The sequence below is a fragment of the Octodon degus genome, unplaced genomic scaffold (assembly GCF_000260255.1).
Source record: "Octodon degus isolate 3935 unplaced genomic scaffold, OctDeg1.0 scaffold00155, whole genome shotgun sequence".
Classification (NCBI taxonomy): domain Eukaryota; kingdom Metazoa; phylum Chordata; class Mammalia; order Rodentia; family Octodontidae; genus Octodon; species Octodon degus.
In genome coordinates this window covers 5,320,383-5,347,722 of record NW_004524731.1, presented here as the reverse complement: position 1 = coordinate 5,347,722, position 27,340 = coordinate 5,320,383, and the positions used below count along the sequence as shown (strand labels likewise).

General features: G+C 56.0%; 1 protein-coding gene across 1 annotated transcript in view; it reads left to right on the top strand.

The window, feature by feature from the left end:
* The window catches only part of Dlgap2 (DLG associated protein 2), a 220,085-nt gene extending 196,523 nt beyond the window's left edge, over window positions 1–23,562 (top strand). The window contains exons 8-14 of the mRNA XM_004642510.2: window positions 1,067–1,413; window positions 2,098–2,139; window positions 6,724–6,809; window positions 7,982–8,397; window positions 16,509–16,600; window positions 19,574–19,726; window positions 22,039–23,562. Of these exons, the coding sequence (XP_004642567.2) occupies window positions 1,067–1,413; window positions 2,098–2,139; window positions 6,724–6,809; window positions 7,982–8,397; window positions 16,509–16,600; window positions 19,574–19,726; window positions 22,039–22,257 (1,355 nt within the window). The 3' untranslated portion in view covers window positions 22,258–23,562. The remainder of the gene's footprint in view (window positions 1–1,066; window positions 1,414–2,097; window positions 2,140–6,723; window positions 6,810–7,981; window positions 8,398–16,508; window positions 16,601–19,573; window positions 19,727–22,038) is intronic.
* Window positions 23,563–27,340: the final 3,778 nt, after the last annotated feature.

Genomic DNA, 27,340 nt, shown 5'->3' with positions numbered 1-27,340 from the left:
CACAGCCTGTCATCCTCACCCAGCACCTGTCACCCTCACCCAGATCCTGTCATCTACACCCCAATACCTGTCACCCATACCCAGCACCTGTCACCCTCACGCAGCGCCTATCACCCACACTGTAGTGCATACCACCCCACTCCAGGGCATGTCACCACCACCACACAAGCCCCTGTGGCCTGGGCGAGACAGAGCTCACTGTGTCTCCAACTTCACAGAGGTCATGGCAGCTCTTTTCCTCAGGATAAATAAAGCTGGGCAGACCCATATCGAGGGGAATGGACACACTGCACTGGTGCCAAGAAGCCTTGTGAACATCAAATCCACGTCTGGCTGTGGCAAAGGGGCCCACGCTCCGTCCCACACAGAGCTCCTCACCCGCTCCTTGAAGCTCTGGGGGAGGGCGTCCAGGTCAGGCGCTGCTCCAGGTGGGAGGCAGCGGGGACAGCAAGTGACACCAGCCTCAGTCCGGCACACGCTTGTGTGCCTGGCATCTCCTCTGGGTGGGCCCCACACCAGCACCCAGGGCCGCCAAACTTGAAGGGGGTAGACAACTTGCTGGTGCTGGATGCCTGCTCTCTTATGAACGCAGCAGTCCCTCTTCAGAGGCTGTTCAGAGGAAGCGCCACCAGCACTACCACCACCCAGTCGCCGGGCTGCGGGTCGTGACACAGCACTTTCTCCTGCGGGCTTCTCCCTGCATCTGCCACGTTTCCTCTCTGGGCTTTAGGACCCTGCCCACTCCTTTTGTTGTTTGTTTTTTTCACTTCTTGTATTCATTGTTTTTGAGAACAAACCTCTGTAGGATTCTGTGGCCGTGTAGGTCAGAGGCCATGTGCTCTGTCCTGCCAGGCCACAGGGACTCACTCAGTCTCCACTGCTGGAGCGTGCGGGGCTCGTGACTTCACAGCTGTGAGTGCGCCCAGACCGCCAGCCTCCGAGGCAGCGCCCTGCCCTCGTCCTGAGCTGTGCGCTCGGGTGGGACGGCTTGCTGGGTGGGCAGGCTCTGGGTGCAGCAGGCCGCAGTGGTCACCTGGAGGCCACTCACGGACTCTGTCTCTTGCAGCCATCTCCTACTCACACTACAAGAAGACGCCCCCGCCGGTGCCTCCACGGACCACCTCGAAGCCCCTCATCTCAGTGACAGCCCAGAGCAGTACAGAGTCCACCCAGGATGCCTACCAGGACAGCCGTGCCCAGCGGATGTCCCCGTGGCCCCAGGATGGCCGTGGCCTCTACAACTCCACGGACAGTCTGGACAGCAACAAGGCCATGAACCTCGCCCTGGAGTCAGCCGCGGCCCAGCGCCACATAGACAGCCAGGGTGGCCCCACGCGGCCGGGCGACAAGAGCACCCTGACAGCCCAGGCTGAGGAGCTCCTCAAGAGCCGCTGCTCCTCCATTGGAGTGCAGGTACCCTAGCGTGCTGCTCCTTGGCGCCACACATCATGCAATGAGTAGGTCAGGGGTGGGACCCTGGCCCGAGGTGCAGGACCTAACAGACAGCGACAACTGGAGCCAGGCCCTACACCCAACACCCCAGGACCCTCCCCAGGGCATTTTCCAGGGTCTGTAGCTGCTCGGCAGTGTGGAGAGGCCACAGATGATGAGCCAGAGGGTAGCTTCCAGTGGCCGTTCCACAGAGGGCACTGGGAAGAGGCTGCCCCCCTGTGGAGCTGTGGGCATCCACACAGGGCAGGCAGCAGTGCCGGGGCCCATGGCTGTGCCCGTCCACACCACAGACACCATAGCTATGGGGCTGACGGCAGCTACAGGGACCCTGTCTGCTGGAAGGGCAAGCAGGAGCATCTCAGTCTGTCCCTGTGGCGTCCCCTCAGCCTCCAATGGATGTGACGTGGCTCCTCAGGGCGCAGAACAGGCCCCTCACTCCTTGGTTCAGCCTGTGTCCCATGGACCTTACACGCCAGATGTCTGAGGACCTGTGCCCACAGCGAGGTACAGAGCCTGGTAAAAGCCCTGTGGCTCCGGAACCAGGCAAGGCAGGTGGGGAAGAGCAGCCAGCGCGTGGGGGCAGCGGCCCACTGGCCTCAGTCCCTGAGCCAGGTCCCCACACTGTGGCTTCATTGTTTTGTTTAGGATTCTGAATTCCCCGAGCATCAGCCATACCCAAGGTCAGATGTAAGTACCGAACACCTCTGAGCCACGTCCGCATGACTCATTCTGCCTCTCTGCTCGGGACTCTCCATGCCACTGCGCTTGTCCCTGTGTGTCCTGGATCTATGTACCAGGCACCGTGCTGGGCCCCTGCTGCACAGACCGTGGTGTCCCAAGGACTTGAGTGGCCCCACCTCGAGGAGGGCAGGGACTCCCAAGGGTGCCCACCCACGGTGCTGGGAAAGCAAGCTCCAGGCCTGTCTGTGGTGAAGACCTGAGCTCCAGGGCCCAGTGGCCGCACTGCTGGCCCTCAGCCTTCCCGCTCTGCTGCCCAAGGGTCCCTGTGTCCCCTGCGGAGCACGCAGTTTCTACGCATGGCAGAAGCCCTACTCTCAGCACACCCAGCTCCTGCCCAGAGCCCACCCCAAACCATCAAACCTCCTGCCTGTTGGCGCCCACGCACCTAGCACAGTGCCTGGCACATAGCAAGCACTCGGTAAATGTCGAATCTGTGAGTAGACGGGAACCCGTGGGAGGGCTGGGCACACGCGCATCAAGAGCACAAAGCCTTCAGCCAGAGGGACGCCGCAGGCGGTGCTGAGAGCTCACCATGCTCAGTGCATAACGAGTTGGTAAGCTGAAAAGGAAGCAGTCAAGAGTGAAGTAGCCGTGCAGTTAGGAGAGCAACTCAGAGAGAGAAGACAGAGAAGCAGTGCCTGGCCCTGAGGTGGGCAGAGGCGCAACGCACAGAGCAGAGCTCAGCAGCAGCTGACTCCTGGCCCCGCACTGGGCACCTGCTCTCCGCCAGATGCTGCAATGAGCCCTGGTGCCAGGGCAGCACACTAGTCTCTGTGGGGAAACTGAGGGTCAGGGAGGGTAGGTGACTTGCCTAAGGGTGCACAGCCCAGGGGGCCAAGCCTGATGGAAGCCTGGGCTGGCACCTCCTGCCCCTAACAGCGCTCTACCTCTTGGAAAGAGGTAGAGAGAGAAGCTGCTCTGGTCCTTTGAGGCCCTGGCCTGAGTCACAGAGAGGTGGCTGGTGCAGAGTCCAGTGCAGTGTGCAGCGCTTGCAGGAGGCGTGCACAGCTCCGGGTGCAGACAGCATGCACCACGTGTCCTTGCTGTGGAGCACGCCTTCTGCAGCCCCAGCCTTCAGGGACACCTGGCTCCACAGCTCCCCGAGGTGCCAGGGTGTGGCACACCACTGCACGTAACTGGGACTTGGGCCTGCGCAGAGGCTGCTGGGCTACGTCAGGTGCCCTGCTCCACCTCAGCCTGCACCTCATGTGCCCACTCTCCCTCTCTGCCCAGCTTAGATGGAGCACACACTGGAAGTTTCCACCCGATGTCTGGACATCACTGTCTGTCCAGGCTCAGGACCAAGCAGGCCGCGACACACGTGTGTGCATGGGCACACACACACGCATGCACGTGAGCAGCTGGGCACAGAACCAGCAAGACGAGGACAGGCCAGGCTCACATGTGCTGAGTGCCCAGACAGGTGTCCTGACCGGGGCCCCCAGCTGGCCTTCTCACCTTCCGCCTGTTTCTCCTAACCTGACTAGACACAGCGGCTGGTAGGGGCAAACTTGTGCGACAGGAAGGTGGCGAGTTTTAGCATAGCCTAGGTGACATAGTGGCTTAGCGAGCCCTTGTGTAAAAACGCAGCATGGAGAAAGGGCAGGGGTACAGCTCAGTACAGAGCACCTGGATTCAGTTCCCAAGTCACAAACAAATAAACAAAACCCAGCCCAGAAAGCTGGGCTCAGACCCAGGATGCCTGGTCCAGACCTGTGGTCAGCCTGCTCAGGACACAGGAAGAGCCAGGAGGCTGCCTCTCCACAGCTGATTCACATCAGCACCCCCCCCCCGTGTGCATACACACACACACACATATGTGCAGAGGACCACGCATACATGCCAGCCACACCAAGCTCCTGGTTCCAGCTTGCCTGGAGCCATGTGGCTGGGCCTCACGTGGTCCTGACCATTGCCATGCGGTTGCCACTGCCTGCGTCTTCTCCCCATTTGTCAGGGAGCCCTCACATACAGTGCTGGTTCCCAAACCAGTTTGCCTAAGAGACGCTTTTGCCCCAGAAGTCTCCACACAGCAGGTCCACAGTGAATATACACACATAGCTCTGGAAACTTCTATTCCTTCCGGTGCAGCCAGCTTTTCAGGGAGACCCCCAGGTCCCTCCCCACTGTGCAGAATGGAATGCTGTTCTTTGGGTCGGCCCTGCACCTGGCCGACCCAAAGCTCCTCTCTGCCCAGGAGTCCTGGAGCTGGTACCAGTGCCCTCCTCCTGGCCACCTCTGCCCACTGTGCCTCTCGGACTTTGCCACCAAGCACAGAGAGCTGTTTGTCTTTGGAAGGTTTCCTGTGACAGCTGCCAGGAAACTGATAAAAGTCACTAGGCATGTTGTAGTTCATTCCACACCTGACTCTGCCGGTGTCCTCAAAGTTGAGAAGAAAGCACCGGGAACTCGTGTGTGTGTGGCAGACAGACTGCCCTGGCTTGGGCTCTGTGACAGCCTCTCGTCAGTCACATGGGGCTCAGTTTTTTCTGTTTCAGAAAGGGTGTTCTCATTTTTTCTGCTTCAGCAAAGATCCCACTCTCCTGACAGTCATAGGCCAGCTTGTAGCAGGACTTGACTGGCCCCAGAGCCTGCATTTTTCACAAAATTATATTAGAGAAAATTCTGGCACTGATGTCACAGATGACTGGGAGGAGGCTGTGCTGCTGTGTGTCCCTTGCGTCTTGGACACTGCTGTTCACGGCACCAGAAATCTACCGTTTCAATTCCACACACCAGAGCTTCGCCGCTGTGACCTGCCTCATGTCGTGTGCATGACTGTGAGGCATCATGAGGAAACACTGGTGTCCCCTTCACCTGCCTCCCTCGCCCATGTCCTGCACACACCGCTGCACTGTACTGCGGCCCTCACACAAAGGCCAGGTGTGGCGCCGTTCCCTCGGGCGGGGGCCTAGCTCTGCTGGTGACACGTTGATAAGCATTATCAGACTCTCTACAGAAAATCCGTGATTGATTTCACCACGCCATGTCTCACACGGGCCACATCCACCCAAGCGTGTTCATCTTGGCCCACACCTTGAGTGTGCTCACAGAAGTACACATGCACGTGCAGGTGCAGTCACACTGACAGCAGAAGCATTACTGGTGACAAAACTGGATGGAACCGAAGGGTCCCTCCACTGAAGACTGACTCATTGTATCAGGCTGTGGTCATGAAACGCCTGGAGCCGTGCAGGTAGAACACAGGAAGCCGCCACCTCTGACGCGGGCGTTAGCCGTCCTGAGTCTCCTGAAGACTATGTCATGCTCTCCCCGCCGCACGGTGAGGAGGAAAGGGAGACCCTCGTGAGCACGTGAGGCTGTTCCTCCCAGAAAGCTCCCTGTGACTCCTTCCAACTGTCAGGCCCAGCCTCCGTGCTGATCTTAGGCCTCTGCAGAAAGACACAAGCCTGATCTTGCCACAGCGTGGCAGGTGTGTGGCCACCAGGACAACACAGAGCAGGAGCCCCAGCACTGCCCTCGCACCCTGAGCACCCCGGGCAAGTCATCGCCTTCTCTGTCCCCAGCACGTAGCCAGTGGGTAGGATAAATGGGGAAACCCCACCAGCCCTCAGCCTTCTTCTGTCCTTGGTGGGTTGGGCCTGGTGCAGCACCTGTAGGGCAGTCCCACCCAAGGCTGGGACGTCAGGGTGCCTAGTCGTGCGTGTGCCTCATGCTTGGCAGCTCCTCCTCCGGGAATTGGTCCCAGCTTAAGAAAAATGTTTAAAGCTTGGCTCTGACAACTCAGCTTGGGGTCCCAAGTCCTTTAGGTAGGAGAGGTAATGCTCTGTGACAAAAGCCAGAGAAAGTTCTGCACCTGGAAGACTCTCAGCGGCTCAGTCTTGACTCCTCAGATTCCACGCTGGGATCTTTGAGTGGGTTTTTGGTTTTCTTTATAAACTTTCCTGATCTAGAATTAACTCCTGTGGTAACTTTACATGGCTAATGATTATCACAGAACCTTGGGGACTCTGGGGAGCACATTTCAACTATGATGGCCAGGGGGACTCCCTGGGGTGCCCGGCAGGAGCCCCCTGCATAGGTGGAGGGGAGCTGGCCTCTGTTGCTGACACGCTTCACTTCCTTCCTGTGTCTGTGAGTGCGGCCATCGGTATAAGTCTCCCAAAGTGCTTACTCGTTGTTGTCAGCTGCGTTTGGTTCACGCTGTACCTCCTTTCCTCACTGCAGGCTGTGGTAAGAGCTTTTAAGTCCTGTAACGATGCAGCCCGACAAGACAAAGCCGTTTTGCCTCAGCTGAACTAAGCAGTTTTATTTGCATACATTTAAAAGGCTGAAGTTGGGCCTTGAGTTCAAGTGGTTATGTAAAATGTGGCAAAACACAGCGGGGACATAATTACACAGATCGGAATGCATTCTCCTATCTCCGTGATGTTAGGGGCTCAAGTGCATTTCAGCATTAATTAAACAAATGTGTAATTAATTACAGCAAATGAACAGCAACAAAAAATCCTAGTCCCTGGCCCAAGTCCCACGTTTCTGTTCTAAGTGAGATGTTCTGTGTTGAATCAGGTGGAAACGGCTACAGACTCTGACACGGAGAGCCGAGGCCTGCGGGAGTACCACTCTGTCGGGGTCCAGGTGGAGGACGAGAAGCGGTAACTAAGGCAGCTCCCTGCGTGCCTGGGCGCGCCGGCCCCGGGAGCACTGCCCTCTGAGCTGGCGCGCTTGGGTGAATTGCCCGAGGTGGATTAGCGTGTGCCCACGTTCTGTTTCAGCAAGAGGCACGGATGTGGCTCTTGATGAAGTAACTCGGCAATGTGAGCCTGGAGTCCCAGGTGGAGGCGGAGGCGGAGGCGGAGTCAGAGGGAGGGAGGGAGGGAGGTAGGGAGGGAGGGAAGGAGGAGCGCAGGCCTTCGGCCCCCAGGAGGCTGTCTCGCTTCAGAAGTGCGGCCTCCAAAGGAAGCCCAGGGGCTGTTAAAACGGGGTTATTTTGGTAACAAGGGCACAGGGATAAGGCCAGCTTCTATATGAAGGGCTCAATCTTCCCGGGAGCGAGAGCGCCACACCGCAGCTCCAGCTTCCATCTGTGGCCAGGCTCTGCGTGTCAGCCTCTGGGAGGGCGCTCCGACCCAGCCTAGAAGACTCGAGCACAGGGACCTGCAGGGCCCCAGCTGGAGGCTTCCCCAGCTCCATCTGCCTGACCTGGACGCCGCACCAGGCGTGCACAGTGCCCGAGGCCCCTGCAACACCCGCTGCTCGCAGTGCCGCGCCTCTCTGGGCTCAGTAGTGCCAGCCAAGGATTGGGCGCACACTTGGCACACACACACACACCGGGGAGTGCGGGCACATGTCACACATCAGTCACACCAGGCACATGAACGGACACAGGCACACACCCACATGCCCGTCCCTGGGGACACGCAGGGCTCTCCACCACCTCACTCTCTTGGTCTCTATTCCGAGGATGCACTCTCAGTTGTTCCCATAGCCACACCGAGGTGGCGACACTGGACACACACAAGGAAAAGGCCCAAGGCCCAGAGGAGATCTGCACGTGCTTGTGGGAGCTGGGGACAGTGCTTAGTTCCCTGGGGCCTACAGTGGGGCCTGGAGGTCACAGGCATCCATGTACTCAGTTACAAACACAACAGATGCCATACCGGGCACACTACACGCCGAGCCACAAGGCAGGCGACGGTGGCATGTGTGCGCATGTGAGGGGTGTGGGGCTGGTAGAGTCCAGTGCGGTGAGTGTGGCTTGGGGGACGGCGCGAGGCTCCTGTGCTGTCTGGGAGGGACAGTCCGCATCTGTCCTCTTCTCCCGCAGGCACGGGCGTTTCAAGCGCTCCAACAGCGTCACGGCTGCAGTACAGGCTGACCTGGAGCTGGAGGGCTTCCCGGGCCATACAACCACAGAGGATAAGGGACTCCAGTTCGGCTCGTCCTTCCAACGGCACTCAGAGCCCAGCACGCCAACCCAGTACGGGGCAGTGAGGACGGTGCGCACACAGGGCCTCTTCAGTTACCGGGAAGACTATCGGACCCAGGTGGATGCGGCCAGCCTGCCCGCCCCCGAGCCCTGGCTGGAGCCAGCCCTGGAGCCCGTGGAGGCCGGGAGGATGTCCCCATGCCGCAGGGACGGCTCGTGGTTCCTGAAGCTGCTGCACACAGAGACCAAGCGGATGGAGGGCTGGTGCAAGGAGATGGAGAGGGAAGCCGAGGAGAACGACCTCCCTGAAGAAAGTAAGGAAGCAGACTGTGCTCGCGGCCCTGGCGGTGGGCCTTCCGCAGTAGGCAGCCATGCCAGCAGCAGTGGGGGAGGCCCCTGCGCTGTCTGAGTGCATCCAGATAAAGGTGCTTTCAGCTCTCTCCCACCCAGTGCCACAGAACAGTACAGAGAAGTGCCAAGAAAAGCAGCTTGGGGGATAGTGCAGGGGATGCTCCGCTGAGGGCTTTGGTGTGTTCGGTTACATGGGTTGGAACTGAGATCAGTTATGCAAACTCTGCTTTTCTCTGTAGTATAGTCCTCATTTTCCTGAATTCTGGCAGTAACTTAATTTGGAGCATTTGTATCATTTGTCCCATGTTTGTAAAAATCTGCCAAAGGAAAGCCTTAGGTAAACAGAAGAGCAGGCCTGCCTGTAAAGGGCCGCATCCTGGGGAGCAGTGGGGTCTCTGGGCTCCTCACAGCAAGAGAGCCCCTGCAGACCTGGCCCCACCCTCTGGGGACGGTGTCTGGCTCTCACCTGCCTCCCATCTACACGACAAAACCCCCATGAGGATGTGGGGTCCGAGTGGACTGCACTGACCAGAGGCCCAGAGCAGGGCAGGAGGAGGGAAGACCGCGGACCCCAGAGGTCCGTGTGTCTGGTGTCAGCCCCTGCAAATGTCGCTCATAGCTTATCCTGACATCATCTGAACTCACCTGCCATCTAGGTCACATGTAGTGCTCTTTGAATGTCCCAGTCTCGTGATATTAGTCCTTGCCATCACTGTCTCGACCAGGCTTTTGTCTCACAAAGTTGAGGATTAAATCTCAGATGTAGAGAAAAGTTACAAGGAAGTGCTCGCTGGAAGCACAAGAAGACAGAAAGCTCCCAGCCGCGGGGAGGGTGGGAAGCGGGCGCCAGAGGGAGCTCCTTGTCCAGGAACAGAACTCAGAACGTGCTCAGTGCTCTATGGATTTAAAATAGCCACCCGGGCCCAGACTTTCTAATGCAGAGTCCAAAGAAAAAACCATTAGGTGAGGTCTCTAAATTCCTGGAAACCAGCCATAGCCTGGGGGAGGGGCTGTTTAGGCCACGCTTCCCCTGCTGCCTAGGGCATTTCCTTGCTGGAGGCAGAGTCCTAACCGCCTGTCCTTGTCTTAACCCCTGTCACTTCTGTTTTGGAGCTTAGCTATCTGTCTGGCAAGTTGAAAATGTGAGTTGCCCTTAGCCTGCGCAAGGCGCACAGTTATTATCTCTGGAAGGCCAACCAGCCCAACTCCAGCGTGGGCCGCCCTGGCTGGCTGCCTATCTATAAGCCAAGCAGTAAACTGCCTCTTTCAGCTGCTGTGTTTATAAACTAGCAGGCATACTAGCTTTATTGTTATTTTCCACACAGTTCTTGTCCTGTACTTTTAATTTAGTCGCTTCCATTTATAGTTTTGGTGAAACCGGGGATTGAACTCAGGTCCTTGTGCTTGCCAGGGAAGCACTTATTCCACTGAGCCATCTCCCCGGCCCCATTTATAGTTTTTTGAAAGACACTAAAAAGAGGAAGAACCCCAGGGCAGTATTTACTGAGCACCACTGTGTCCGGCTCGTGCTGAGTGCTTCCCACACCGCCTTGTGCCCCTTGCGAGGCAGGCGGGTGTCACTGTCCACAAAGAAACCGAGGCATCAGGAGTCAGTGTCTCCCCCAAAGCACAAAGTGCAGTGATGGCGCTGGTGCTGCAGCAGTGCTGTGATGGGAGACATCTGCAGGCCCTGGGTCACTCGCTCCCTGTCAGCAGCTTCCTATTGGGTGGCCTCCTCCCCTCTGTTCTGCAGAACCAGGGATTGAACTCAGGCCCTTGTGCTTGCCAGGCAAGCGCTTATTCTACTGAGCCACCTCCCTGGTGCCTTCCCCTCTGTTCTGATGCATCCTGCCTTCTCTGTATCTGGAAATGTGACACCCACCACAGTGGAGAGAGAGGCTCTGGGCTGATAGAGCACACCCGTGGGGCACCTGCCCTTGTTCCTGTTAGGGGACAGTTCCTGCCCCAAGTAAGGACGGGAGGCTTAACAGTTAGAAGGCTTCAGTGCAGAAATGTTTTTGTAGTCACAGTTTTCTCCTGGGGACATCTAAGAACATACAGAAGACTCTGTGTGCCACACAGAGCTGAACTTGCTAAGCTGGGGTCCCCAGTCAGCAGTGAGGCCCCCTCCCTGAGTTCACAGATGTTCGCTCTGCGGCCTGCACTGCCCTGGGCATCCAGGAGGTGTGGGCAGAGCGATCGCAGCTGAGGAACCTCAGCAGCCCCAGACGCTGGCTGTGCTGAACACCTGGCTTCGTCTTCCGGACACTCTCGTTGCTGCACACACTCAGCGGGAATCCACCGAACACCACTGTGGGCAGTGAGTCAACAGGCAAGAATAATTCAAGGAGACAAAGACCAGGACTGGGAGAGACAATGGAAAGCATCGGAGGGTGAGAGAAGTGCAGAGAAAGTGAGTCACAAAGCCAGAATCAAGGTGGACATGGTGACTCCCAGCACTCTGGATGGCTGAGGCAGGAGGACTGCAAGTTCAAATCCACCCTGGGCAACTTAGCATGGCCTTGTCTCAAAATAAAAAAGGAAAAGGACCACAGATGTAGCTCAGGGTGGAGCCTCTGGGTTCTACCAGTACTCCCCGCCAACACACACACACCGAGAAAATGAGAGAAGTACACAGAGGCAGGAAGACTCCTGGAAGGTTCCCTAGAGTGGGCGGCTTTGCTCTCCACCCTGAGGATGGCTGTGTGTGGTCAGCAGGAAGGGAGGTTGAAGGGGGAATTGCGGCATCTGACTCCTCTGGGAGGACCGCGTCACCCACCCCCAGGGGACGCTAGCTCTCGAGCCTGCGTGGCTACCTCGCTCACTCCATGGCAGGGTTTCGCAGAGGACAGCACAGCTCTGGGTATCCTCAATCTGGGTCCACCTTCCTGGAGTTCCCGGGGCTCCTTGCAGGCAGGAGCGGGCTTGAGGCACGCGCTCACCACACCGTGGCGCCTGCAGGGGGCGCTGTGCACTACGGAGGTGGCCAGCTGGGAGCGGCCGGCCCCTCTTTGGATCCCAGCTCCACAGCCCTGAGGGCGTGCACGCTTCGCACTCAGTGCAAGCGCACCCTCCATGAGCACAGAGCACAGCGACAGGTAGGCCTGATGTTGCGTGGTTTCCTGATTGCCATTCTCCAGACCCTTCATCTCCTCGTGGGCAGAGATGCTGAGACATGCTCACGCGCCCAGCTGCAGGGAACCAGCACCGCGTTCACCAGTCCAGGTGTGCCCCCAGTGCTTCAGGGTCAGGCGACCTCTGATTCAGGTTGTGATTTTAGCAACAGACAGAGCCATTAGTCTCAGCGCTTTTTAAATAAAGATGAAATTAAATGGCTCATTAGACCAAAGCTCTAAGCCCTGAATATTGAAATTTCCACTGCACAGAGGAATTTTTGCCCACATGGTAGTTGCATAATCGCAAGGTAGTGGATGGGTGGGATCTGACTTCTTTCTGTGCTCTGTGGTTAACAGCACTGACATAGGCGGGTGCTGCTGGTTCCCACAAGTCCACCCTGCAGGCTTCCTGTCCTCCACACACAGAAGTGCTCAGGAAGGCTGGGGCCCTTCAGTTAGCTGTGCAAAGCCCAAAGGGAGGCATCATAAAGTGAAGCCATTGTGGATACGCCCTGTACAACAAGCAGCAACCAGACCTATAGGGAGCAGACCCCAGGCCTGGCAGGGTGACGCCTAGAGGACCCCAGCAAGCAGGCTCCATGTAGAGTTGGCACTGTGCAGCTGGGCATTCAGAGGAGCCGGGAGCCCCTGCCAGCCCTGCTTCTCCCCAGATGGCCCCTGAACTGAATGCTCTCCTGGCTGGTGCTGAGGACCCTGTAGCAACCCGTGCCCCCCTTTTAGGACAAGATGAGCGACTACAGTGTTGTAGTCACAGGAGTGCCAAGCTGGGGGCTCCCAGGCCAATTGCATGAGGATACAGTCATCTGGACAAGGTGTGCAGGGCAGTGGGCCTCCGTATGGGCAGAGCGGTGACAAAGGGCCCAGGATGGCCCTGAGAAGACACAGAACCCACACTCAATGCAAGACGAGATGGCCAGAGAGAAGCTGTTCCTCGCCTCCAGCCAGCACAAGGCCCTGGTCCCAGGGGAAGAAAACAGAAAAGCCACAGTCATCGTCTGAGCAGAGCAGCTGGGCTTCTGGTAGGACCCAGGCCACAGTGGAGTCCCTGTGTGCCCAGGCCGAGAACACACAGCAGCCAGAATCGTGCCAAGGGTAGAAAGGCCCCGGAGACCTCAGTAGCTACATGGCCACCGGAGGTGCCGAGCCCGTGCAGCGTTGGGCCGCGTGGGTCCTGCGCTGCACCACTCCACACCGAAGGTCTGGCCAGCAGGAGGCACAGGCATCTGTGAACAGCCCACGCCACGCCCATGTCAGCCTGCGAAGGCCACAGCCCGCCCTATGTCTGAGGGCAGCGGAAATGTTTCCTGGAACTGCACAGCAAACTTACATGGAGCTGGAAATTATAGAAGATGCATGAAAAATAAATTAAAAGAGCCGAGTAAGTTAATTAAATCTCTTTGTACATCAGAGGCAAGGGTCACCTCAGATTCTTTGTAAATTTGCATTCTGACAAGCATTAGTCCTTATCTCAGTTTTAGAAAGGAAAAGTGTCTCAATTGTGACAAAATTAGGGAAGTATAGTGGAAAAGAATAAATTGAATTTTCACTTCAAATTCCCTGCAATTATAGGAAGCTACTTACATTAGAGGTAACCGACAGGATCATTCCCACTCAGTGAACAGCAGACTTCTCCTGCCATTCGCAATCACATCACTGGCTATTCTCTGTCCTTTATTATCTCGTCTAGCAATATTCAATTTATACTCTTTGTAGCTCTCCAGTGCATTAAGTCAACACAGAGACTCAAGATTCATGTTGTGCTCAAGATTCTAATTTGGAGAGCTTCATGGGACCACTTCAGGAGAATTCCACTTTGAGCAGAATATGAAGATTAGAGATCAAAGCTTGAAATGTTGTAGAAACCATTGAATTTTTAATTATACTTTGAAGAAACAGACCCAGAAAAACAAGTGCATTTACTTAGCTCTTCTCCATTGCTACAGCAGCAGCTTGGTTAAAACAAGCCTGTCTAAGAATTTCATTGACTCAGTAACAGAGTACAAAAGAAACAGACTCAGCCTTGAAAGAAAGCCTGTGCCTCTGCTGCCAGCCAGGGGGACCCTGGACTAGTGGTCCTTGTTCCTCCCGGTCAGCCTGCCTGTGAAGGGTGCAGCCCTCCCGGCCACGCCCTCCCCTGCTACTTTCCGAGCCCACCCACTAGCACCTTCCACGCCCCAGCTTACCACCATCCTTTCACTGCACCTCCTGCACACATTGAGCACCCTAATCTGAAGACCCCAAATCCAGAATGCTTCACATTTCAAGCATTTTGAACCCTGAGATGATATTCACCATACGTGGAGAATTCTGCCCCAAATTTCCTGTGGCAGGCTGCAGACAAGGCCCCAGGGACCCTGAAAACACTGGGTGGAGTGACCTGCATGCTGCCTGCTCAAGGCATACTCAACACATGGATGAATTCTGTGTTCTGGCGTGAGCTCTACCCCAAGGGTGTCTCAGTCACTTTCTTAATAGCCAGGACCAAATGCTGGACATGCACATCTCAAAAGAGGACAGGCTTTTGGGCTCGCACTTCAGGCCATAGCCTGCTGGCTCCGTGGCAGGACGTGAGGCCTGGTGGCAGGAGCCAGGAGGGAGATGCACCCGCACAGGTCCCACTGTGGAGACTGCCTCCTTCCCTGACCCCGCCTCCTCACAGCGAGCAGCTCTGATGCCCCTGTAATCCAGTCACCCACCAGCATCCTGCCCGGGAGCACGTGTCTTTGACAGAGCATCTAGATGTAAATCTATGCATCTAGCCCAGATCTGGAAAAAAAAATCCAAATCCAAATCCCTCCTGTCCCAAGCATTTTGGAAAAGGCCCTCTGGACCGGGACCATCTCCTCAAGCTTCCTGGGTCCTCCCCATCTCTTCTCTGCAGCTTCAGGTCCGGCTGCAGATCAGACCAGAGGGGGTGGGAACAGTCACACACACCCATGCACACGCACACGCATGCACGCACGCACCGCGGGCTTTCAGCAGCCACAGGACCTGTGGCTCCTGCTCTTTCAAAGACTAAGAAAGCCCTCAGTGTGGCATGATGTGTTCACTTTTATTCAGTTACTGCTGCTCTTTCAGTCTTTGCCATAGCCAGAGTCAATGCCGAACGGACAGTGTCGGGAAGCGGCCTCTCAGGAGCGCTGGTTTCTTTGAGATCACGCAGGAAGAGGAGGTGAGGTGCTGGGGACAGCTCACCTCCAGAGGGCTCGGCAAAGACTACAAGCACACAGGGAGTGCTGCCTGCTGATTCTGAGAACTGAGGATACAGACATTCACTGTGTTTCTTTGAGCTCATCTGAATACGTGAAGTTTTCTGTAAAGAAACTTTGATGACTGAAGATCTACAAAAAGAAAAAGAATATGCAGACAGATAACCATTGCAATCACTTTGAAGATCATGTTATATACAACACCAGTGTCATGGCTTATAATTAGGTGTCCCCCTAAAGTCTTATGTGCTCATAGGTGGAGCTTTGGGGAGTAGCTGGATTATGGAGGGGTGATACTAGATTAGTCCACTGGTTGGTTTATCACCGTTCGGGGTATGGTGGATGGATTTACTGAAGAGGGAAGCCCCACCCTGGGTGTGGGCAGCACCAACCAGTCAGCTTGCAGTCTGGATAGAATAAAAGGGAGAGGAAGTGTTTCCTGACTCTTGCTGCTGTGCCATGCACTGCTTCTCGGCCGTGACAACCCTTTGCCGTGCTGCCGTGCCTTGGCACTAGGTGCTTCTGACCTGAAACTTCTACAAATTAGAAGACAAAATAAGCATTTTCTCCTTTAACTAGTGTGTTTCAGGTATTTTGTTTCAGCAATGAAAAAGTAACTAAGACATCAGGCCCATGTGCTAAACACATTGCTTTGTAATTGATTTCTGGAATATCATTTTCAGTAGCTTCATAGTATTTTGTCATAGTGAACGTCTTTCTGATTATCTGTTGTGATTCTTTAACCCCTAAAATCAGACTAAAGAAAAAGAATATCACAGCAGTGGTAGTTGGGGTATTAGGGTCTGATGACACCTCCTGCAGGGCAAATGTCTCCCACGTAGTTGGTGTTAAAATCGTTGGTGTTTGGAGAAATATGCAACGTGGAAGGAAGCTAAGGGGATTTTGCTCCCATCCCTGAAGCTCAGTTCCAGCCCTGGGAATGACCTCTGGTCTCTGATTGTCAAGTATGTGTCATGGACCACCAAGAACATCCCTTGGGCATGGAAGAGCGGTGGTCTCATCCCACCTAGGCCTGCCAGGCGGGCACATGCAGACCCCCAGGGTCCTGGAGCCCCGTCATCTCCACTGCTCCAGATGAGACCTCCTCCTGAGCATTTGCCTTGAACTGCACAGACCATGGTGCGCTGCGGTGGGCCTCTCACCTTGGCCTTCCTCAGATCAGATCTCTGTGGAACGCACCCCCTCCCCTCAGTCACTCTCCCCAACAGTAACCGGAGCTTGCCAGGCCTTTCTCCAGCAGGGCCTGGGAACTGGCAGCTTAGAAATGCTTTCAGCGCTTGGCACAGGGTGTTTATATGCACAGCAAGCACCTCGAGGGAGCTGTGCAGGATGCCCCGTGGACAGGCTGCTCCAGGAAGGAAGCTACCCAAGTCCCCACACTGGACGGCAGCTCTCTGAGCCCCTGCTGCCAGCCGAGGCCCACCCTGCAGTCAGCACCTCGCCCCATGTGACCAGGGTCCAGAAACCGACAAGTGTGCTGAGCAGCTTCAGTGTGCTTTCTCTAAACTCTGGGGCTAATGCCTTCACCTTCATGGAGTCCGCTGCACTCACGGAACCCGTGAACTCGAAGGCGTCCAGCAGCCTGGCCCACACCCAGCACTGCCAGTGCCTGTGGCAGGGTGTGGGACCAGTGCTGGCCGCTCCCGCAGGTGGAGCCCTTCTGCGCCTGCCCCCACTGACGCAGCCCACCTGTCCTGTCTCCCACAGTTCTCGGGAAGATCCGGAGTGCTGTGGGGAGTGCCCAGCTGCTCATGTCCCAGAAGTTCCAGCAGTTCTATTGGCTCTGCCAGCAGAACATGGTGAGTGACCAGTGGCTACCTGAGAGCCGCCCTGCCGGGGCTTGGGCTGCTCGTGGGCTAGAGCGCTGCACCTGACAGACGGCAAGCGAGCCCTGGGCAGTCCAGGCCCCGAGGACCCACAGCTCCGGCCTCAGCTTCCGCCCGCAGCTGGGCTGGGCTACGAAGTGTGTGTCCTTTGCTAGAAGGGACCAGGAGTCCTGGAGTCAGCGAGCCTGGCTTCTGCTGGCTTTCTTCAGAAGACTGCAGAGGAGCTGGGAAGTTAATCACTGCTGTGGCAAGGTCCCCAGCAAAGAAAATGGTGTGAGGAGGCCAGAATAGAGGCACACAGACACACGCCCCTTAGGAGATCTGGAAAAGGTAGTAGAAATTGTGTAACTTTTCTGTTATATTGTCTGGATAGAAACAAGCACACCACGCGCTAGATGTGTAAAGTCAGCTGGCATTAAGCCTGGTCTTCTGACATGCAGAGGGGAGCAAGGGCCACCGTAGGCACCGACGCCCACGTGCACATGCACTGGTACACTTGTATCTGCTCATCTGTAGACACTGAGAGGTGCATCTTACACACACACGCGTGTATACTTTTCTTTCTCACTACAGATAGTATTTATGCAATTCTGAGCACCACAGCCACATGGTGTCTGTGTTCCTCATAGGCGATTTTGCAGTGCATGCCTTGATTTTTCACACCCCACTTGTCCAGGGGCTCTCTATAGCCTTGTGGTGGGCAACAGGTGCTTCAACCGTTTCTGCTTGCAGTTTGCAGCTCTGTACTTTCCATGGGGGTCAGAAATGTGCTTCCTCCAGCTCTTTCCACCTCGCCCACTAAGGATCTCACCAGATTTAGAGCTGCCAACGTGTCACCTTGAGTGTAAAGCTTACAGACATTTAAGAGGGCTGGCTGGACCTGAGCTATGCCCAGGCAGAGCATTTGCCTAGCACGTGCAAGGCCCAGAGTTCAGTTCTCAGCACTAAGCAGGGCTTCAGGAGGGTTAAAGTCAAAGAGTAAACTGAGAGGAGACCGGCAGCAGGTACATGTGTGGGTGCCACGCGTGCTGCCCACGCCCCTGCCTCCACACACTCGTGACAGGAGCCTTGGCTGCCAGGAGCCCTGGGCTACATGGTGCAGGCTCATGGTGCTGCGGCCTGGAAAACGTCCATCTCCGGCCACCCAGAGGCAGTTGCTGTAGTAGGGCCTGAAACAATTCCTTCTAGAGTGGTGGATGCCTCTGGATCTCCTTGGCCACCTCCTCTCATTTATGCCCCATTCAACAGTGGCACAAATGAGCTCCAAAACCTGTGGCAGGTGGGACTGGTGGCACAGGTCTGAGCCAGCCTGGGTGTAGCCTGCTGTAGACATCTGGGGGCTCTTGGTCACTGCAGCCCCCAGATGGCAGCGTTGCTGGTGGCTAGAGGTGGAGGAGGCAGACAACTAAGCTTCATGTTAAGAAGCAGCCCTAGAAACAGCAGGCCGGATGCTGAGGGTAGAGACCGGCCACGGGGGCAGGGCCTGCAGCGCCTGGACCCCAGGAGGCCCTACCCAGCACGCCTAGCAGACCCTGTGCACGCCGGAGCCGCCCGTCACCCCTAAGAGCAGCTGGCAACAGCTCTCTCCTGTTCTGCAGGCTCCTTGTTCTGTGGTCCCGCTGCTGCATGGAAGCTCTGGATTTGGTTGGGCCCATCTGTTGAGTCCTGCTATTACATTCTGTGTCACCCGGGTCCTATGCAGTGCACCCTTGCCTGTGCCTTTGGCTTCGAGAGCTCCTGGTTACCTTCCACCAGTTCCAAAGTCGGTTTCATACCTAGGGCTTTGATCCTTCCCGTGTGCTCTCAGTCCGGGCTGACAAACACTTTTAGTCCAGCCTGTGCACGTCCAGTTTCCCACGCTGCTGTTTGCAGAGGCTGCCCCTGTCTGCTCCACTGCTGCCTTTGGCCGCAGCTTCTCAAGTACAGAGTCTGTGATGATCGGAGGTCGCCCTCTAGTGGTTCAGAGAAGAACAGGCTCACCGCCGACAGTCGATTTGGGGAGGACGAGGAGGCCTTCCTTCCGGCACAAGGCAGCCCTATCTGACCCCTGAGCCTCGCTGCCGGCAGGGCACACTGCATGGGCTGCCACCAAGTGCCTAAAGGGGATGTGGGAGTTAAACCAGGTTAAATATAAGCCAACTAAACAGAAGTTCTGGGCATGCTCAGTGCTCGCTAAGGGGAGGGATCTGAAGTTCCCATGTATTTTGGGGTTTTTTGGTTTGGTTTGGTTTGTTTTTGCGGTACCGGGAATTGAGGGATTGAACTCAGGACCCTGCGCTTGCCAGGCAAGCGCTTTTTCTACTGGGCTATCTCCCCAGGCCGAAGTGTTACACAAATTCAGAGCTGTGTTGACTACTGAGGGTGACCAGGCTAAGCCAGCCAAGCCACGCCGAGCCAGGGAGCCCCCAACAGAGTGCCCCGTCCTGGGCAGGACCCGTGCAGGAGCAGAGCCATCTCGGGCCACGGCGGTCCGAGGTGGGAGCCCAGCTCTGACACGGCTCTGACCAGAGAGGCTCCTGGGCCTGCGCCCCTCCACGGAGGAGCAAGCTAAACAGACGTGATGTTTGTAAGGGGTCGCTGGCCTCACTGCAGAGCGCGGACCCATCAGCGCGCGCACCGATCTGGCCCTCAGCCTACCTGCCGCCCCACATAAGCCCTGCCCCAGCCGGGTCCCTTCATAAAAATTCAGACCCCTAGAGCCCCTCCATGGCTGGTGTGAACCCCTGAGTGTTTGCACCTTCCCGCATTTCCAACGTGCATCGTGAGGGGTGTGCTACACAGGGACCTGCCAGCAGACACACGCGCCGGGGCTCCGTCCGGTCCCGGCGAAGCGCCCCAAAAGCCGCCTCAGAGTTAGGAGAGCCAGGCTCCCGATCCGCTGCTGGAAGGCACTCGGGATGAGGAGCCCGGGCCCTGCCGCAGGACGCTGAACCCCTGTCTCCGCAGGACCCCAGCGCCATGCCGAGGCCGACGTCCCAGGACCTGGCCGGCTACTGGGACATGCTGCAGCTCTCCGTCGAGGACGTCAGCATGAAGTTCGATGAGCTGCACCAGCTGAAGCTCAATGACTGGAGGATCATCGCGTCTCCTGAGAGGAAGGTGAGCTGCCGCGTGCTGGGGCCTTGTTAGCTGTAGTCAGCGCCCCCTGGCGTCTAACCCAAGCGCAGCAACGGTGCGCTCCTGATTGTGCAGGATGCTGGGTCTCCCAAGCCTCGGTGAGTAACACAGGATCAGGTGCCCCCGAGCACGTGGGCCTGGGTGTGTGCACCAGGGAGTGAGCCTGGCAACGCGTCAGAGCCGTGTCTTGCACTCAGACAGCTCAGAGCACACCCAAGAGCATGTGTGACTCTGTGGCTGCACTCTGGTGGGGAGAACTATTCTGAGTGATTTCAGCCCAGGCAATCTCCTCAGGAAAGCATGAGGCCCGCTGCAGGGGCCGTCTCCCGCCCTGCTGTGCCCTCAAGTGCAGGTCGGCAGGGGGACAAGACTCGATAAGCCCACCAAACGGTCTGAGGGTGTCGCCTCCCTTGGATCTGCCAGGTCCTGGCTGTAAGAATGGGCTGAACAGTGGCATTAAACCTGAGCCAGGTCTTCCACAGTAGAATTGCCCACCATAGAGCTGCCGGGCTGAGCGAGCCCTGCACACAGCGACACCCAAGTGCATCAGAGAAGCGGTCATGACCTGCGCTTTCTAGGCAGACGCCAGCCACAAAAAGACTTACGAGAAAATTGATCCAGCGTGTCTTTGAGAGTGGAGCTCACACAGGCCACAGCATGCAGCTGGGTCAGTAGAGCAAAAGCTGGTGGGTGGAGAGTTGGCTGTGCTACACATACCTGTAATCCTGCCCCTTGGAGGCAGGGGCGGGAAGGCTGCTGTGAATCCGTGGAGACCTGGGCTACACAGCAAAACAGACACAGCCCACATAGGTTTCCTTCCTCTGCACCTCCTTGGAAGGTGCCACTGGCCACTAGTGGAGTTTCAGGCCAGAGACCACAGATGACACCCAGGACATCCTTCCTGCCACTTTCCCCAGGGACAGCAGAAGCTGAGCCTGAAGCCTCCTGCTTTATGGCTTGGCTGTGAGGGGTAGGAGGTGCTCAGTGCTGACTCCAATGCAAGGTTATCCAGAGGGGACCCCACATATACCCAGAAGCCCTCTCTGCTCCAGGTCACCCCACCTTGGCCCAGCCATGTGCAGAGAGAGGGTCTCAGATGAGAGAGCACCCAGTGCAGAAGGACAGCCTCTGACTGCCCCATCCCTTTCAGAGGCGGCTCGGGCCCCACCCACACCAATGCTCAGTCTGGCCCCTGGGTCGGGTTGCAGCTTGATGCCAGCCCTGGGCTGTCGCCACAAAGGTTTGCAGGCTGTTGCTGCCACACTGAAAGGCCACAGAGCAGAGGGGAGTGCAGGGAGCGTGGCCGTGTTATATAGCAGGAACTGCCCATTCGAGTACTGTGGATAAGCTATTCTCCACTGCGCACACCAAGAAGGCAGGAGAGAGCCACTGCCTGGCCTCAGTCCTGGTGACGAGCACCACAGGGCAAAGTCGCAGACATCAGGACAGCTTCCCGCCCTGATGCAGAGCCTTGGGGCTGGGGCTGCAGTGGTGAGCCACACCGTAGGACTGCCTTACTGGCCAAGCAGGGGCACAGGTGAGGCCATGGGGCTGGGCCTCGCCCCAGGAAAGGCTCCCGCGCCAGCCCCTCCCATCCTGTCGCCTTCCTGGGAAGGAAACCATTGCAAGGCTGAGCTGGTCAGGGTGGGCACGATGCTAAAGACGGAGTGCGAACTGGCAGCCAAATGGCTGCAAGCACCTGTATCCAGTTGTTGCAAATATGTGATATTTATCTTTCTGAAAAAGACATCCATGTACACTGGTCAGACTTATTCAAGAGCATGAACTAAGAGTCAGAAATAATTACTTGCATCCATTTACCTAGCAGGAGGAAGCTCATCACGCATGCACAGGCGCTGTAAGGTCAGTGAGGTCTTGAGGCTATGAGGGTCCCTGCCCACCTAGCCTGGTTTCATGTGCACACACGAAGCCCAGGTTCAGCTGGTGACAGTTACATCAGGCGACAGTGTGCACTTGCTCTGTAAGGCATAAGTCAGCAGTGGCAGGACGTGGTGCTTTGGAAAGTGTGGGACAAGCACCTGTGGTGCAGGTGGAGGGCTGCCAGGGAGTACTGCAGCTGCTTCCAGACTCCTTGCCCTGCCCAAGGCCTCTGCCCCCTCGGGGGGCTGGAGAGAGCGTAGAGGACACAGAACGCCAGGGCAGAGCCCAGGGAATAGAGCAGAGCAGAGGAGCAGCCTGACCCCGGGGCTCTGTGGGGCCCATCACCCTGGGCTTCTGGCTCTACACACACAAGTGCTCTGCTCTGCTCACCTCCCACTTGTGGTCCTTTCCAGGAGGAAAGAAAGGTCCCCCCTCCAATACCAAAGAAGCCCCCCAAGGGGAAATTTCCCATCACGAGAGAGAAGTCTCTGGACCTGCCGGACCGCCAGCGCCAGGAAGCGCGGAGACGGCTCCTGGCCGCCAAGCGAGCGGCCTCCTTCCGCCAGAATTCGGCCACGGAGCGGGCTGACAGCATCGAGATCTACATCCCTGAGGCCCAGACCCGGCTCTGAGGACTGGAGGCAGCGACACTCGCCCCTTTTGTTCTTTTTAACAAAACACTGTACAGTTTGTTTCCTACCTGGTAACTTTTGTCCCATTTCCTCCACTGAATCCACCCTGCTGTTGTGTTCTTTGTACCATAAACACAGTGGGATGCTTTCAGTTTCCTCAGTGTGCCAGCGAGAACGACTTCTTCCAACTGACTGCCTGACTCACAGTCGCTCTGAGGGACGGGCGTGGTGACGGCCAGCTCGCCTCCTTGTCCTCGGAGGACCAGGCTTGCCTCTGGAGGCGGAACCCACCGACACTTTGTGATTTCTATTTTTATACATTGTGTGATATTAGAGGTAAGAACAATAGCTGCAAATGGGTGCATCTCCCCCGCTCCCGAGAGGCGTCAGACACCCCAAGTGGCAGGTGCTACACCCCGAAGGGCAGGAAAGACAGACCCACCCCATGAGCTGGGGTCCCTCTCTCCAGCCCAGCTGTCCCAGCCCTCGCTGTCACCAACAGAGAGCTCTTGGCTCCTGCGTGCCGAGTGTGAGGTCACAGAAAGGGGTCTTTACCCACGAGCTCTCACCCTGTGGTTCTCCAAGCCCCGGGAGGGAGGCTCCAAGCCCGAGCCCGAGCCCGAGCCCGAGCCCTCTCCACGAGCTGGCAAAGCTCAGAGAGGAGGTGAAGGTTCCCAGAGGGAAGAATGCGTGGAAAGGGACCAGGGCCTCAGAAAGCTGGGCGCATGTGACAAAGAATTGTTCCCTTCTCAGAAACAGCCATTGTAGTTTTTATTCCTTTGTAACTTCAGGCATTCACAGCATTTTCTTTAAGTTTTTACCACCTAAGCTCCGTGTGGTTTCTATATGTGTACATACATTTCAAACTGCTCTATCAGCTGACTTTCCAGGGTACCCTTAAAAAAGAGTTTGCTTGTATAAAATGACAGTTGTGATGTCAAAAGTGTAAGAATATGAATGTGAGTGGTAAGTATATCTCAGTTTAAATGGTAAAGAAGAAATGCAGTTTACACTTGTATTTTTCCAGAACTATCTTGTCCTATGCAGTATTGCTGAAGTCAAGAATTCATTTCTTGCCTGTGTTAGACAGGAAGGGAAAAAAGGTGGCATGTGGTGATTTCCAGCCATGGAATCTGAGAAAGGTGACAATCTGAGAAGGTCTCCTGACGCCGGTAGCAACAGAGGCCCGGGGCTCTGTTCCGAGCCGGCGGAGCGCCGAGTGGGCGGGCTGCTCCAGCCAACCTGCCCCTGCGCGCCAGCCGGCCGCGCTGCAGCCCAGGAGCGCCCAGGCCTCCTGCGGCCCGGCCCAGACAGGCAGGATGGCAGCCACAGATGTCTCCACCCAAGTACCAGGCCTTCCTTCTTGCTGCTTTGAGGAGCACCTTGCGCTTAGCCACAGGCAGAAGGCTTTCGACGACCCTGTAGCACTTTGTTTTCTCTCTGTGATTCGCACTTTAAGACGCGCCCAGCCCTGCGGCCGGACAGCGCGACTGCGTGTGCGGTGCTGCGCCGGGGCCTGCGGGCTGACCCCTCATAGTCGACATTCCACCAAGCATGGGGTTCACTGGGTACAGTGGGTATTATCGCATGTCGAGCTTCAAAGTTTTACTTTTTTAAAGCTGAGTAGTTAAGAATTCCCTGTAAGAACAAAACCCTGTAAATTGAGCCTCATATCTGGTATATATTTTACCAAACAGCCTTAAAATATATTTGGAAGCAAAAATCAGTACGAATGTATATCCTTGGAAAAAAAAAAAAAAAAAAAAAAAAAAAAAAAAAAAATCCCCGAAATATTCTTCTATCACTGAATCCTGTTTCCCCAGAGTGTTCAGAGCGTTTTTTACCTAAATAAATACCTAAATCCTGAATACTGCACCACAACGCGGCTTCTTCCTGTACTCACTCCACTATGTTGAAAGTAAGCGTACTTGCAAGTATTGGCATTTTAGACTTCAAAGGTGATGTATTATTGTGGAGAGCCACTGTTGAGAAGTAACCACAGACACGCGGAACACAGGACAGATTAGGGAGCCAGCACACACACCTGCATGGCACCTGCTCGTACCCCGGCACCTCCTGCCAGCCGATTGGTTCTATTCCTATAACTTTTACAAAAGACGTAAAAGCAAATTGTAAATTTAGAAGATAATGATTTGTCTTAGATTCCAAATTGTGTGGGCCCAACTTGAGCCTAATGTTCACTAGATTTGGGTCAAGATTTATTTTGCCCGCTCACTTTTTGACAGTCCCCCAAAGTCTTGGCCTACACCATGCCTAGCTGCACAGGCCAACCTGCCTATGAGCTGCAGGTGTCCCCACTGCTGTGCAGGGTGTGGCCGTTTGGTGCACGAGGCTCCAGAGAAGCCCGTGCGCGGCGCAGCAGATGCCTGCTGCTAGTGGCGGTGTCCACTGCCTGCGCCCCATCCTGTACAGTACCTCCATTCCCTGTGCAGGTGATGTTCTATCATGAAACGAAAGGTAAGCCACGTTCCTGCATCATTCCTGCAAAGAAAATGAGGTTGCTAGCAGCGCCTCTGACGGCCTGTGCCCATCCTTTCCAGGTGAGGCCTGGAGCTAGCATGGACTTTCCATCACAGAGTGTGAGTTAATAAGAGACTGTGAGCGGCGTGAGGACATGGTTGGAAATGGTGTTGTGTGGGGTACCAGCGACACCCCACAGGGTGAAGGCTGGCATCGTGGGGTGGTGCACCTGTGTGCCTAGCCACTCAGCCAGTTCTGGGAGATGTCCTCACTCCAGCAGGCCACCCTTGTTTGCTGGTAGCTGAGTGGTATCCCAGAAACAAACAGAAGTAACAGCATCAGGACCGGGACACAGGCGGGAGGAGGCCACGTGTAGCAAGCTCTGTCGGTACCACCCACCCATGCAGCGTCGCCTCTGTTCACTGTTGCGTCTGATGTAAAGCCTGTCATCCCAGTCACAATTGTTGCCGTGTTTTCCTCTACAAGTTTATATATCCACCCTAGAATGCTGTATAAAGCATCAAACCATCTATACCAAAAAATTACATTTTTGCTTAAAAGGAAGTGTTGTCCATGTTTTCAACTCCAAATCAATCCTGAGGATTTCTAGCAGATAACAGAAAGGTAAATTATTAGACAAATACAAATCACATTCAGGGTTGCCTCTTCAAAAAAAGAAAGAAAGAACAAACAAACTGACAACCCTGCTCTTCTGTGGGTTCATTCCCAGGCATCTGTTCTCCTGCCTTGGACTTGCCTTTTTCTGCAGATTTAATGCCCTCTTAACATTGTCTAGGACGCAGGAGCGTCTACCGTAGGAACAGTGGTTCACACCTTTCTAGGTCCCAAACCACACGTCCTTGAAACTTCCTGAGAGTTCTCTTGGTTTATCTGAATGTTTGACTCTGCATCTAGGTAGGCTTGGGTTAAATACAGGGTTCTGAAAGCTTAAAAATCAAACAGAAAGCCGCAAGTGTAAGGGACCAAGTGCCACCAGCCACTGGTCAGTCAGTGGTGCAAGGAGCTCCGCTCCATCTCACGCACTGCACCCTCACATACTGCGTGGCTCAGCGTGGACCCCTGAGTGTGGTTTGAGAGGCCTAGCCACCTCTGGTGATGCTCTTGAGTGCTGTTCCCACCCCCGTGGGCTGCAGCAAGGGGCCGGCAGAGCACACACATCTCCAGAAAAGCCAGGCTGGTGACACGCACCATCGGGGATTGGGGCCCTGCTTGAGGGTGGGGGTGGCAGCAAGCTGGGGGATCTGGAGATGGAGAAATGAGAGGAGGAGCCTTCCTTCGTGCTGCTCTGGAGCATCCCAGAACTGCTTCCCAGCGCCAAGCCGAGGTAGGCAGTTGTTCCCCCGTTGTGAAAGCCCCACTGCCTCTTAGACAGAAGGAGCAAACATTAAGCAAACAGCAGTGATGAAGAGACTCCCAGGCTGTACGCAGGAGGACCGTTGTGGGCCGGCCGCTCTGGCTCTTCATCCTGAGCGTGCTGAAAGATGGCAGCTCTTGGCCCTGCGGGTGGGGCAAGGAGCACGAAGCAGCGCCTCCAGCGCTGCCCGGCCAGGGCGCTTCCACCCAGCACTTAGCTCAGGTCTCGAGCAGCCTGAACACTTGCAGGACTTCTTTGCAGGAGAAATGGCAGCTACTCACTGTAGAATGCTTGTTGGAAGACTTCATGAGTACTCGAGGCAGCGTGACAGCACCTCCCTCCTCGCTTGGACCTTAGGGGACGCCTCACCTTTGGTGCTTCTCTGAGCCTTTGAAAGCCCAGCCTGCAGATGCGGTGGGGAAAGCTGAGGTCGGCTAGGAACGTCCAGGATGCCCCAGCTCTTCTCTGATTCACCCTAATTGGCTCCGATTTGCCACCGTGACCCGGTCCCACTGGTTTCCATGGTTGGGGTACCACTTTCAAAGGACTCGGATGAATGCCCCCTGGTCGCTTTATAGCTGTGTGCTGAGTTCAGAGGCTTCCCCAGCAAGCAGTGAGCCCTGTGATGCTTTGATCTGATCTCCAGCGGGTGAGCCACTTCCCTCAGTACAGAATCCTGCTGTGTAGCCCCAGCCGCCCCATATGCCCTTGGTGCTGAATACCCCGTGTGGCCTGGGCCACACGTCTCTGAAAGAAACTCCAAGAACGGTTGAGCCAGGACACCAGCTAGCTACTCACGGTTCAGGCATCTCTGTCAGGATACACGTGAACTCCGGTCATCCCCAGGACAGAGTCCCAGGTATTCCTGTCTCTACAGAGCCACATTTCACAGAGACAAAGCCACTTTGTGCGACTCCCTGTCTCGTGCTTTTGTGGTTCCTTCAATGAGCTCTGTTTAGGTGGCACAGGGCTGGGCACTCTTAGTCTCAGCGGTCTCTTGGACCCTGCTGGGAATTATCAGAAGTCAGTCACAGTTTAAGGAATTTAATTGCGTGTGGGTTTAAGAGGTGGTTCTTGGGGCTGGTGAGATGGCTCAGTGGTCTAAAGCATCTACTTGGAACAAGCTTAGCAGAGCACCGGGACCGCGGTTCAATCCCCCAGCACCACATGCCAGCCAGCCCTGCCCCCTGGTGGGCTGAGCTGGCCACACACACACACACACACACA